This window comes from Pelodiscus sinensis, chromosome 1 (genome assembly GCF_049634645.1).
Source record: "Pelodiscus sinensis isolate JC-2024 chromosome 1, ASM4963464v1, whole genome shotgun sequence".
Taxonomy (NCBI): Eukaryota; Metazoa; Chordata; order Testudines; family Trionychidae; genus Pelodiscus; species Pelodiscus sinensis.
The window spans coordinates 278,497,708-278,512,595 of NC_134711.1; the positions used below are offsets into that span (position 1 = coordinate 278,497,708).

Below are 14,888 nucleotides of genomic sequence, written 5' to 3' on the forward strand. Positions count from 1 at the left end.
ACAACAGTTAGCAACTTGGGAGTGAATACTGGGTAACCATTCTATCTTCAAGATGATACCAACATGGCTGTTAGGAACTGACTAGGAAGTGAGGATCATTAAAAGCACTAATGACAGTTAAGATCTCTAGGGATGACACAAACACACTCAAGATTAAGAGAAGAAATTAGTTATGTAGGCTGTAAAAACTAACTTTTGTGCATTTATTGGGATAATAAATAGGAATCTTAAGTGAAAAACTAATAATGCTTTACTCTTTACATGTAGCATTGCATATTTCCAAAAATTAAATGCTAAAAGGCCAATATGTTCTAAGCAACCCTTATAAATCACATAGTTCTGGCATAATATTTGGCAAAGAAGAAATAAATGAAACAAAAAACAAAAATCATGATACAAACAAATCTGTATTTTTTATCTGTACATATACACATAATAAAAGCTTTTGGAATAAATTTGTATATTTGAAAGGCTTTTTTCCTAGTCTTTATATGTAAAGAAACAAAATAGCCATGTTAGTGAACCAGAAATCTTATTATGACAGTCACTTTGTATTCCACACAAACTTGAGAGAGAATAAAATATGCATAAAATGCTCATTTTGCATATACAAATCATTGTTTCTCTAACAAGTTAATAATGGTATCCATTTTCAAAAGAATACAATTTAATTTTATTATACATGAAAAATAATACCACAGGATTCTTTCCTATTATTATGGAGTGTTTATTTAAGTAACTAAGGCAGATCTATTCAGTTTTAAAGTATTTTTCTACACAGTTCTTTTACATGTATACCCTTTGCAGCACTCATGTGTTGAAAGCTACATATTTTATACAAATAATGTAGATTATATCTTTGTATACAATTTGTTATCACATACCCATGCCTCTGCGTGAATTGGCCTGATGTTGCTTAGTAGCACCTCTTCATAGTTTCCATAATCACAGAATTTAACAACTGCAGTTGTTCCAGAAGAATGAAGAGCTTCAATTTCTGCCCGGTAAAACTTAAAGAGAAATTTCAAAAGGTCATAAAATACTGGATTAAATACTGAAAGAAAATAAAAACATTTTAAAAGATTGTATTTTAAACCATTTAAAATTTATTATATTTTTAAAAATGTTTGTACCAGATATTCATAGATTAGAAACTCGTGTCAGTTTAAAGCAAAATACAAATGTACATGTCCATGATTACATGGACATATTTAGACAATGGAATAAAGAAAGTGAGTAGACTGAGCTAATGCATTTTGAAATGTTACTCAGAACATATTCAGGCTATTACAAAAATGTGTGAGCATTTCTAAATCAATAGAATGCCTAAGTAATTTGGGGTTCAATATACAGGGAAGACATCATGGCATTATCAGAGACATAAAAGTGGTATCAAAATGAGAACTATTTTACCTTCTAGGAGGATTTAAAGAAGGAGAGTAGGGATCCATTTTTCTAACTCCAAGAAAACAAGAAATTTGGATGCATACACTTATTTAATTTCTGCAAGGATCTTAAAGGAGATTTAGAGCAGGGGTGAGCCAAACTAACATCGACCTTTTTCTTCCATACAGAGCTAAACTGAAACATGTTCAAATTAGTTCATTTAAATTAATCCTCCCTAGCCTGCATCAGTCTTGTATAAAATTGTCTACAGTCTATCTTCAGATAGCCTACAGACTGAAACAAATCTGTAGAGAATATGCTACCACTCTTTATAGAGTTGAAGATGGAAGAAATAATTATTTTTATAGCAATTACAATCACCACTATCACCACTGCTCTTGACCACTTAGCTACAGAACCTGGAGACTGCACAGGCATAAATCAGTCCGTAACTATCAATACATTTATAGTAGCTAATTTTCACGAAGAATACAATATTAGCAGAAAGCAATGAATTAATGTTCTTGATCAGCACATTTTATGTCATTATTGTGAGTTCCTCACTATCCACAACCCAGCAATTCAAGCATCACACAAAAATTAAACTATTTTTATAAAAAAAATCAATCCATACATGAATGTACCTGATACATATATACTGATTCCATTCATGCACATATATTGGAAAGATAAAGCCCTTTCATTAATCTGTTCTCATGACTATAAACATTTGTATATGCAGGTGACCATTTTATCCGAGTCATATAAACAGAGGCAGATTAAAAATTAAACAAACAAAAAACTCTTAATTGCTCCTTTGTTTAAAAGAAAAAAAAACATTTCCAAAACTGGCCTAGCCACTTCCACTATGAACATTTATACAGCTGAATGACTGCTTAAAATAATAAAATAATACAAATCACATCTGATAAAAAACCAGACACATTAAATAATTAGAAATATTACCTGTTGGATCAACAAGCAAACCCTCACCACAATTTAATGTAGTTTCAGATTATGAAAAAAATAGGGGGAGTGGAGAGACAGGAGATTAAAAAACCAAAAGAATGGGATGGCAACAGAGATAGGATAAGGTGTTACCAAATTCACAGTTCAATTTGGTCTGGTCAATTTCATGACCACAGGGTCTTAAAATTAGTAAAAAATATCGTTTGTTCACCATACAGACCACTCTGGAGAGCAAGGAATTTGGCTTCCATTCCCTAAAACTTAGTGTGTCATGTATCTCACATATGCAGCCCTAGGTAACAAGATACCAGTTCAAGTTAAGAGATTACACACTCATTTCCTCTTTCTGTGGGAATACATTTAAGCCCCCTCCCCTCCCTTTGTTTTTAAAGATACAATTTACTGTATTTCCTACTTAAGTAGGGCATACCTTGTTGTCTTCCCAGTAAAGAGCAAAACATTCATCCCCTGGTCTCCAGCTTTTTCCATACTCCATGGGAACAGATGGTTCCAGTATTTTTTCTGGTTTGATGGGCCCAGATCTCCTTTTGGGACCAGCATTATAATACAACAATTTGTGTTCAAAAGGTGCAGCAACACTGGGTCCTGGTGATTTAATAGGTCCTACTCGTCTTCCTTTTTGTAGATGTTCAGTATCTCCATTTGGTAAAGCATTAAAATTATCAGTTCTAACAGGATTCTGGTAGTCACTATTCATAACAAAACGTTGCTCATTTTTTAAACTGAAAGTTTCATTACTTATTGTTCGTGTTTTCATGTCATAAAAATTATCAGGACTATGTATTTGGTTTTCCTTCTTCCCTCGTTTCTGATTATTGTCATCTGTGGTATCTTGAATACTAGAATTCTCACTCAGTTCCATGAATGAAACCCCTTTTCCTAGTCTGCTCTGCATAGCATTATCCCTCTTTTTAAAAGAAAAATCACTCTGGTGAGAGGCTGCGGGATAACCAATATCCTTTAGCCTATCATTTCTTGGATAAGGTCTATCACACTTATTTTTATCTTCAGTCCATTGCTCTGGTCCTAAGGAGCTGTGTTTTTCAGGACCTCTGTTTCTTGGTAACCCACTACCTTCCAAAACCTGTCTTGAATTCTGACTGTCCCTTTGAAAACGAGGGGGTTTCTCATTTCTTGGCTGTCTAATATCATTTCGAGGAAGGTATCTTGGATGGCTGTAGTCTTTTATGCCATTCTGCTCTGTATTCAGCATTCTGTGTTGTATCTGATGCTGTGGATGAGACTGTGATTTTGGTTCTACAAAAAATAAAAAAACACTGTTTCAAATACTGGCACAATTAATTTGTCTCATGAACAATTAACTTCACACACAAAGAATCAGTTTTAAGAAATATCATGTCAAACACTGAAAGATACAGCAGTTCTATGATAAGTTGAAAAAAACAAATGGGGTTTACCCATGTCCTGTGGCAATAGAACAATGCACTGTGTTGAACACGGGGAGAATTGGGCTTCAATTTGAGATTGATTCCCAAAGCCAGTAGGAAATATACACCACATTCTGTTGGTATGTCCACCAAATACCTACACTCGTGAAAGTGTTGGTGTGAAATTTTCAGGAAGCTACTCATCTTTCCCCAAAGGCAACTTGCTTAAACAACTGTCATTTGGGAGGAGGGAGGAATAAAGATCCCAAGATTGAGAAAAGACAAAAACTTTTTTTTAAAAAGGAAGATTTTTAATTAATTAAGGCTTCCAACTTTAGAGCAAGAGACAAGAGGATATCAGACACACTCTAGATACATGGCCATGTTTTAGTCTTTTTGGCAGCAAACGGGCACAGTATCTGAAAAAGGGATATGAGCTAACCATTTTAAATGGGACATACCAGTGAGACCTTATGAAGAAGTCAGAGATCTAACTAGAAAGTTTATAACTCTCAAAGCGTATGCAGTAATACTTGAAGCCATCTTTCCAATATTTAATTTTGTCCGAAAAAGTATCAAAATAGACTGAGTCAGCAAGGGAAGTTAGCTGAAATCAGTGGGACTCTCTGAAATGGACTCTCTGAAATCAGTGGGACAACTGACCTGTTCAAAGTTAACACATACTTATGTACCTTGCTGAATCAAGTTTATATACCAGGTACTAGCTATGTTAAGAAGTGGGTATTTCACTAATTGTATAGTTGATAAAAATTCTATCTACTACACAATTAGCCTATAAGCAAAGGTGCTCAGTCCCGGCTTATGCCAGGTCTTGGACCTACCGCCGCTGCAGCTCTTCGATTTAAATATAGTAAGAGCGGGGCTGCCAGCCTGCCGGGCTCTTACTTCACTTAAAATGCAGAGCTGCAGTTCGATTAGCTTCTGGACCAGCACAAGCTGGGACTGAGCCGGGCTTACTCTGGCCTGTCTTGCTCTAGGTCCAGCAGACCCTGTCCACTGGGGGCCCAAGCAAGGAGCTGGGAACTCCTGCAGACACGGGCTGCTACTGGAGCAGCCTCCCCGGTTTCCCCCGCCTCCCTCCCCCATTGCTGCCTCTGATAAAGGAAGCAGCGCGAAGTGGGGGAGACAGCTGGCACCACAGTGCTGGTGCTGGGGGGAATCAGCTTTTAAGAAACAAAGGCAGCGGCGGGGGAGGGGGGAATGTGATTAGTTGACTAGATTTACTGATAAGCCTAGGTTTATCAGTTAGTCAACTACTCGTTAACATCCCTACCAGGCACTAGCAGCTAATAGCTGGGAATTATAATTTTAAGTCAGATTGCATACGACACCATAAAATATACGGTGTAAGTAAATGTAATATCCTTCAGGGTAACCCTTTTATTTTTGTTTTGGCCAAATTTTTAGAAATATTAATGACAATTCATTGCACATGTCCTTGAGGAAGATGAGCAAAACAAACCAGCTGAATATAAAATTTTGGAACAACTGCTTATGCTATTTTATGGTCACATGTATGCCACTTTGTCCAATACAATTTTTAATGAAAAAATGTACTTTCATCAAGAATGAAGTCTTGGACAATCTCTCGTGCCAACTTTTTTACTTGGTCTTATGAAAAAGAGTATAAAGTATTTTGATTAGCAGAATTTTTAGAAAGTTTTAAGACCATTCTTCCTTGGTATGCAATCTTTTCAAGTTTAATAGGGCTATTCACACTATTGTTTGAGGTATACAGTTCAGAATAACTGTAAAAAGTGAAGGCCAAATTCTGTCCTCAAGATACTCGTTTGCAGGGCTCGACAAATACACTCGCCTGCTCGCTCGTGGCGGGTAGATTTTACCAGCTAGCGAGTGCATGGGCGGACTGCCACGGTGGGCCGTTGTGACGGGCTGGCAGAAGCCCGCACTATGGATGGTGCGGCCCCATCCTATCTGCCAGCAGGCCGGAGGAGCAGAGCCCCGCTGGGAAGGGGGAAGTGCGGTGATTCTTTCCACAGGGCTGCATGCAGCTCCGGTGCAAGGAGGCGGGGCGGGGCGGGGCGCCAGGACGCTGGCATGACATGGCCCCGTTAATTTTGAAGGGCTGCGGCAGCTCAGCTCTGGCTGCTGGCTGCGGCGCGCGGCATAGCCAGGGCCTGCCCTGCCGGCTCCAGTTCTGCCATGGCCCCAGCCCCCCTTTGTCTCCCCGCCGCCTGTTCCCCACGCCGCCCCTGCTCCCCTGTACCCCGAATCCCCTGCTATACCTCTTCCCTGCAACCCAACCCTTTGGCTCTGCACCGCCCTTGCACCCCCCGATCCCTGCTCCCCCAGCTCTGTGCTGCCCATTCCCTGCACCGCCCCTAGACCCTGATCCCTCTGCCCCTCCCACTCCCCACATCCCATTACTCGTGCCTCCACCGTACCCTGCTCCCCCCAATCCCTGTGTTCCTCTGGCTCTGACTCCCATTCCCCACACCACCCCCGTACCTCTCCCCCCACTGTTCCCTGCACCCCTCTGTGCTATCCCTGCACCCTGCTCCCCTTGTGGGTCGGGAGTGAAGGGTGCCTGTCCACAGGGAGAGGCTGGACAGGGCAGGAAAAAGCTGCTGTGACCCAGCAGGGAGTAAAAGGGGGAGTTCACTCGAAGCGCCTTTGCCTTTATGGAAACAAACGAATGAAAATACTATTTGCTATTTATAGGGCTAAAATGCCAGGACAAAAATGAAAACAAAAACAAAAAAAACTATTGCAAAATGCAAACATATGTAAAAGACAACAGAAAAGGGGGGGGGGACAAAAATGTTTTGCTTGGGGCAGCAAAAAACCTAGAGCTGGACATGGGGGAGGGGAAGGGTCTGGGCTGGGCTGTGGGGAGGGGAAAAATATGGGGAAGGGGCTTGTGCTGAGGGGAGGGAAAGGGAGGAGGTCAGGAGAAGAAGAAGAAAGGGGAAGGCACCAAGGGACAAGGGTGCAGGAGAGACAAATGCCAGGGGGCCAAGTGCAATGAGGAAAAGGGCAGGAGGGGAGGTGTCAGTGGGAGGGGGGACAGGGTGATGCTGGGAGAGGAGAGGGTAAGGGCACTGGGGGATAGAGGGGGGAGGGAGAGGTGCTGGGAGAAGGCTTGAAAGAAGGGGTGGGCATGAGGAAGGCAGGGATGGAACAAGGTATCTGTGAGGGCACAGGGGCATGAGGGAAACAGGGGAAGAGGGTGGTGAGGGGGTGGGTATCAAGAAAAAAGACGGCAAAGGGAATGGGGCAGTGAGGGAATGGGGAGGCATCAGGAGGGTGCAGGTGCCAAGGGATTCTGGTGGTGAAGCAGAAAGGCAGACACCTGCAGGGGAGGGACCAGCACCAGAGGAGAGAGGCAGAGCAGGTGTGTAGAGGGAGGTTTTAGGAGAGGGGATGAGGAGGGGTAGCTCATGTCATCAGAGTGGGGCTACTGGAGGAGCAGACTCAGGGGGGAGAAAAGCTGGCAGGGGGGGCAGGTCTCAGGAAGGCTGAGGGCACTGAGAAGGGCAAGATTCAGGACAGCAGAGGAGGGTGAGGGTTGGGGGGCAGCAGGCACCAGGGGAGCTGATGGAGCAAGGGGAGGAGACATGGCAGCAGAGAGAAAAGGTAGAGGTTTATAAGATATTTATTAATAATTTGGGTGATATTTATTAATAACTTATTAGTAATTACTGTTCTTATTCTTATTAGGAATTTATGCCATTAAAAAACACTTGGTGGGGGAGGGTGGCGAGTCCCTTTTTTGTCTGGCGAGTAGGGTTTTCAATAATTGGTTGACCCTTGCTCATTTGCAACCCTCCACGTATCTCAAGTCATAATTTGGTCTCAACACACTGTATCAAGTAGACATAGGTATCAGTGGAACCTGGTGCCTATCTGGGGCTCTGAGAACCTTCACCTTCCAGCATACTAGAGCCAGGGAAAGAGCCCAGTCCTGGCTATCTAAACTGTAATTAAACAGCCCTGCAGTTTGAGCCCTATAAAGTTGAGTCAGCTGACGCAGGCCAACTGTGGCTGTCTAACTGCAGTGTAGACATGCCCACAGGAGTGTGCAACACCTGCAGTTCCTTTAGGTGTTTTCAAGAGTTTAATACAAGGTGCACTGATTTAAATCAAGTCAATTTAAAACAGTGATTTAATTAATTATTTAAGTCACCAGGTAGAAAAGCTCAATTTAAATTGCTGATTTGAATAAACTTTTCCATTTGTTCGTTAGTTATTTCTACATAAAAGGTGCATTCTCACTGATCGATGCAATGTTTAAACATGTTAATTTGTAACCGAATACAAGCTTTTACACTATATTTGGTGCAATATTGCTACTAAGAGGGTACACTATAATGATATATACTTATTTAAGCAATTATATAGACTGATATTTTCAGATTAACTGTGTATTTTAATATGAATTTCCCATGGTTAAAGAGACAAGCTTTTGAGCTACAGAGAGCTCTTTTTCAGCTCAGTGTAACATGAAAGCTTGTCACTTTGACTAAGAGTAGTTAGTCCAACATATCATTTAATCTACTTTGTCTCTCATGTCCTGGGATCCATACAGCTACAGCAACACTGTAAACATTTTTACTGTGTTAGGAAATGTTGATTGATATATCTCTTATTTACCAGATAATTATTTTTGGTCATGATTTGTCTTAAGCTTCATTAAAATAACTAAAATTTAATTAAACAAGCAATGCGCCATATAAAATGTATTTGTATTAAACAAAATAACCATAAAGGTTTTGGATACAAAAACTTACCTTATGAAAACAAGTTTCACATTTACAAAGTGATTTATTAAATGATGGATTAACTGTATAGTCAGTGAACTAAATTGATTATTTCAGGTGAGCCTGGGAAAATTTTCATATATGCATAAAGTGAAATTTTCAAATATGCTGAAAGATTAAGTTTCTAGTCACATTTAAGTCGATTGAAAATGAGACCAGCTTGTAAATTACTTAGGCTGACCTACTGTGCCATATTCATAAAGCTTGGCCTCTGAAGTCAGATGTTTCCTCCAATTCTTATTTATATAGAAAAGCAGCCTTTAACTCAAAAATGTTCATAAAAGCTTATGGAGTCAGCTTTTTTAAGAGATTATAAAAGCAGTATTGTGTTAAAGCATTGTATTAAATTGAGATTTCATTTTGAACAGATTTATTTTACCGTATAATTTAAATAAAATAAGGATCCAATTTCAATAAAAAAGTCCATTTTTTTGGTTTTTAAAAACAATCATTTCTTTTTCTCCTCCCTCACAAAATGAACATCAGATTAAATTTTAAATATCAAGTATATGAAAAGTAGTATCATAATGTATAAACTGTCACTCGGAATAAGAGAAGGTTAAACTAAATGTGGATATAAGTTGAAGAATTTTTGGAGTTCATATTGGTAACAGATAAGCTCACATGGTTTGAGGACACTTCCTAGTAAGTTAAACAGATAAGAGTTGGCTACTCAACAGATCAGTTTGCCATGCGACACTTCAGAGAGATATTTATAACTGCACAAAAAATTTGGAAGAAATTTGTTTATATTCAACTCCTGTATTTGTTTTAGGATTGGGCAGAGATTCTTTAAGTAGTGAATTTTGAAAATCATTTTATGGTGATCATTCTGAAAAAAAAAGATGGTTGATTTATTGTATAGTCTGTTCATACTTTACATGAAACAGTATGATGTAAATACAATTAAATGTAATGTTTTAACACTTGCTGTTTTATCATTTTCTGAAAGCTTTCTACCAATTATGAAATTATTTTGGTGGGGATTATAGTGTAAGGCCACAAGCAAGCAATCATTTCAGTATATGCTTAGAAATATAGAAAGTTAATTACACAAAATAAACAATGTACAATAAACAGTAGCATTCCACATGCTAGATTTGAATAATGAAATTTTGCTACAAAGCCACCATATAAACGTCATATAATTGTCAATTCCTGAACAGGAAAGTAACTGGCAGTATCACACCTGTGATGTAGCAGGGCATGGACATAGTAAAAGTATCTCTCTCAGATCTTGGCAGCTCTGAGATTCCATTGCCGGAATTCATATTTTTCAGATAACTAAAAGACTTGAGAGGAAGTCTGTCTAACAGATGACAGAGGCATAATGATTCATCAGGTATAACAGATACAAACGGGCATAAACATACAAATGTAATCACAAAAATTAGTACAGGATATTATAAAACCCCATGAATAATTAGCACACAGTTCTGGATGTTATGTAATTAAAAAAAAATTACACTTTAAAGCTGTATTTAAAAGGAGAGAAATTTATCTTTTTCCAGCCATCTGAGTAAGTCCCAACTCTATACATATTATCTAATCAATTCCAAATTATTTTATGCATAGAGACTGTTTGTGATTACAAAATGGAGTGTGGGACGAGCTCTGGACTGAGCATAGGTGGGCGAATGGGGTCCAGGAAGGTTTCAGGGTGCAAATTCTGAGAAGGAGCTTGGGTGCAGGGGGACTCATGTCTAGGGCAGGAGGTTGGGTTTAGGAGGAGGTTCAGGGCTGGGACAGGGGTTCAGGAAGCAGGCTGTGGCTGGGCACCTTTTAACTGAGATGGCATCCAAGAGGTAGAGCAGTGGAATTAAGGCAGGCTTACTTCTGCCCTGGCCCTGCACCACTCCTGAAAGCAGCTCTCATGTACAGCAATGGCTCCATGGTGCCATGTGCTGCCCCTCATCTACAGGTTCTGAGCCCACAGCTTCTACTGGCCAGAGTTCCCCATTACTGATCAATCAGGAGTAGTGTCTGCAAGCAAGGAGACCCTCTGCTCTGCCTCTCTCAGGGCCTACTGGGACATGCCAGCAACATCCAGGAGCAGCAATCACCATGGTTACTCCAGCCACAACAGGTTAGGCATTTTAGAACTCACTACTCAAAGAATTACATTTAAGAGTGAGAGAGAAATTAAAATTATGAAACGCACAGACCAGTCAGAAACCAAATATAACACACTTTGTAAGCACTAAAAGAAATAACAACCACCCCCTCCCACATACACACAAATGTGCAGGGCTCAACAAACCGCAGCGAGATCTACTCGCCAGCCGCGCACCACGCATGCGCCTAGTGCCGGTGAACGGGGCGACAGGAGCGACCGGCTGAAATCTATTCGCCACGGCGAGTAGAAACAGCTATTTGTTAAGGCCTGCAAATGTGTTGCGTCAGGAAATGAGTGAAGGACAGTTGGTGTTTGTGAGAATGACACACACACACACACACACACACACACACACTGTGAGTGTGACAGAGATCTGTAGTGCCAACCTCCCTCCACCCCCTTCTTTCTCTGTGGGTAAAGAAGTGGGGAGAGGAGGGACACCCTGACAGGGCCCCCACTTTTCCTTTCCACACTCCGCATAGCAAGCAGGTGCTGCCCCCCTGAGAGCGTCCAAGGCAGAGGAGCAGGAGCAGCATGACAGCGGGTGGAGGGCCAACTGAAGTGCCATCACTCAATAACTTCCTGAACAAACCAGTCAGGATCATCTGTCAGACTCCAAGATCTACCAGTAGATCCTGATCTACTGATTGGTGACCACTGGTGTAGATTGTAATCCATACAACTAGCTTATCAGTACAGGGCTGACAAAGCTTACTTCCACTGGAGTAACAGGAGACAGCAGAAACTTTAACACTGTGAATCTTCATTTGATCCTGGGGAACACTATTTTATGTAATTCTGCAAACTAGGTTCAAGTGGTTTTTTTTTTTCTTTTATTGATTTGAATTTCAAGGAACTCTTATAGAACATTAATATTTCAGATAGTGCTTCTTTTTTTAACTCAAGATTTTTTTTAAGGTCGAGAAAAGGAATTTTTAATGATTCAGAATTCAAATTATAAATTATCTGTAAAGACTAGTGCCTGTCCGGAAGCTAACACTCATTTAAGAGTCAGACACTTCACTTCTAAGGTATGCAATTAAGCTCCATCCCACAGAGGCGCAAAAAGATTCAGAATAGCATAACAGTAAAACAGAAAATAGAATCTCTTAAATAGAAAGATTTTGGCAGTATGCTTAAAACTCGACACAGCTAAATCAGTCCAAAATCAAGTTCTTGGAGGAACTTGTGTAATAATCTTTTTTACACATCACAAAGGCAACAAAACTGGCAAAACATTGGTTTTACATATTGGAGAATGTGTTTCTAACAAACTGTAGCAAGTACCAGAATAGGGGATGGTGCAAACAGATAAAAGATTTACTGTTTTTATCATGATTTCATCAAAGAAATAAGCATAATTTAAAACTATTTGGATTTTCATTCCACTTTGCATATGCAACAATTAGATCCTTTAATAATCCATATAGATTCCCACACTCCTAAAGGTTGAAAATCTGGACTATCAGAATTAGTCTTCAGGTTAACAGAGAAAATTCAAATTGGTTGTTCTTTTCTTTGCATATTCACTGACACACATCAGGAGCCCTTATAAAAATACCTCGCACTGTTATGTTGAAAGAACTACAGTCTGTAAGTCTTACAGCTGCATTCAATTACCGGGGACCAAAAAATCTATTAGCCAATTAATAGCTATTCGACTGGATTTACTTCGGAGCCTGGACCCAGCAGAAGGGTATTGATTATTTTGTGTGTACTGAGTTTGACATCAGTTGTATAAAAAAATTACAGAATATAAGTAAAGTCTACCTGCCTCATCATCCAATGTCAAAGAATTATGAAATAGGATTAAATTGCAATAAAAATCATAGTGTCTCAGCAGACTAGGCCTGTCTAAATTGATCACTAAATAGGTGCATGCATCTCTTAACAGAAAAAGTTTGTGCTAATGGATGCTGGTCAGAGGTTTCCTTTTTATGCACAAGTGGAAGACAGGATGTTCCTTTTTTCCACTGCGTTTTGCCCTCTCCAGTGAACCACTAGCTAAAGCTCTCAGGGAAGTAATAGATTTCCATGGAGCAAGGAGAAACACAGAACTAAATTTGGAACTTGACAGATGGCATGCTGTTTTGTCACACAAACAGACACATCAGCCCAGTTATTATAACTAGAAGTTTGGGAAAATTTGTTAGAAAAAATTTCCATTTCAAAATTGATGACATGCCAAAAGGCTTTTGTATTCTGACAAGTAGTTTTAAGGAAGTCAACTAGCATTTCCCTTTTAAAATGTCAGTCAATTATTTTACTCCTTTCAGGTCTCCTTACATCTGTGACCTTGAGAAGATTACATGGAAATCAACTTACTCCCTTTTTTAAAAGGAATCAGCAGTAACCTGCTTAGAAGGAAATGCCCGCCAGTTCTGCTTATTAAAATCATTTGAAATATATAAAAATATTATTTCTAATTTTCTGACCAAGTTAAGCAATTAGAAAGGCATTTGTGTATTGCATTTGGCAGGAAAAAAATGAAAGAGAAGTTGCTATTTTGTAACTGCAGACTAAAATTTATAAAAGATGAATTGACCTGTTAACTGAAGTAACATACCGGGGATATGAACTAGATGCATACATATAAAATAATTTTTTATTCAGTTTAACAGATGATGATGAGATACAGCAAAGAAAATATTAAAAAGTAAATAATCAAAGAGGCATTCATACAAATTTAAAAAAAAAATCAGACTCTCTTACCTACTCTAGTAAAGTCAATTACAGTATTAAAAAACTGACCATTAACGCTAAATTATCTTTTGCATTTCACTTATTTACAAAAATAAAAATAGATCATGCCAATCAATTTCTCTTTTGTTTGTAAGCAGTTTCACTTTTTGGTTCTCATGTATTTATACAAAGCTGCAATGCTTGTGATGCAAATGTTGTACGGGTGTGTTTAAAACCAAATAAGAAAAATAATCTTTCATTTTGATTCACTGAATTACTACTATGAGGAGGTTTGGTTGTTACGATGGGAGGAGAGTTGGGATTTTGTCAGGTAATACAAAACTCTAAATTCAGATGTTAATTGGATTGCATTGAAGCAGAGAGAATTTTTAATTACATTTTTCCATTCTGTCATGACAAATGGAATGCACAAATTCATTTTTAAACCTTTACCTTATTTTGAAAATGTATTAGGAATGAAAATAATGATATAAGTCCCATGTCAGTCTGTTTCAGGAGGTATACACACAGATGCAAATATGGAAGTGTTACATTATTATGTGGAGGACCAGTGCTAACAAGGCTAATTCAATCAGGGTGTGGCCCAATGCCTAGAGGTAATGGAGAAGGTGTAACTACCGAAAGAGGGAAAATTACTTTTTGTATCAAGTTAGCCACTCCCGGTTTCTATTCAGATCCAGTGTTATTGGATCAAGATCTCGAATTCACATGCACATACTGTATGTTCTTCTCTTCTGGCTCTGATATTTAATTATATGCCTGGGATCAGGAAGACCCACATGTACCTACGCTAATGACTACTTCATTTATATACAGTGACATAGCTTCAAGAGGAAAGACTGCCAAAAAAGACAAAAAAAAAAATCAGCAATTGACCTGAAGTGAATTTTTTCTTCAGTTTTTCAAACCAACCAGCAAATCTAAAAAAAAATAAATGTCCTGTGTCATTGTCTTCCTACTGGGTAAAGTTAACCAATCAGTAAAAGATGATAAATCCAAAATAATTACTGTGAATCTCAGGTACCATAAAGTAGATACACACTGAACTATCTAGTCTAGTTACATCAGAACAGGAGAGGGTTACTTACCCTCTGCAGTAACTGACGTTAATCCAGAAAGGTGTCCCTGTGAGTGCTCCCCTTAGGCGTTTTGGCATCACAGCCCTCCTGTCCGGATGATTTCACTAGCAGTGGCTTTGACAGCTAGCTCACACATGCGCAAAAGCGCTACACGCGCTAGGCGGCTAATATGCATGCGCGAGGTGCGATGTCCTCAGTTCCTTCTCTTTGCACAACAATTGCCCCATTGAGGGCCCACACTGCTTTAGAAGACACGGCATTCGACTGGCACTGGGGTCCAAATCCCACCCGCCAATCTCATCCTTCTTAGCCTGAGTCCCAGTTAGCTGTGGGACCTCGTCCACCCGCTCTTGCAGAACGTCAGTTACTGCAGGGGGGACTAACGCTCTCCTTCTTCGAGGAGTGTCTCCTGTGGGTGTTCTAC

At 39.5% G+C, this 14,888-nt stretch overlaps 1 protein-coding gene across 12 annotated transcripts in view; it reads right to left on the minus strand.

The window, feature by feature from the left end:
- Positions 1-14,888, minus strand: part of TDRD3 (tudor domain containing 3) — a 219,654-nt gene that overhangs the window by 53,245 nt on the left and 151,521 nt on the right. For all 12 annotated transcript variants that reach the window (XR_012900634.1, XR_012900632.1, XR_012900626.1 and 9 more), the window contains 2 exons: positions 2,786-3,633; positions 885-1,010 (listed from right to left, as the gene is read on the minus strand). Coding sequence is in view for 2 of the 12 variants with exons in the window: in XM_075918923.1 (XP_075775038.1) it covers positions 885-1,010; positions 2,786-3,633 (974 nt within the window). In the remaining 10 variants the exon portion in view is untranslated. The remainder of the gene's footprint in view (positions 1-884; positions 1,011-2,785; positions 3,634-14,888) is intronic.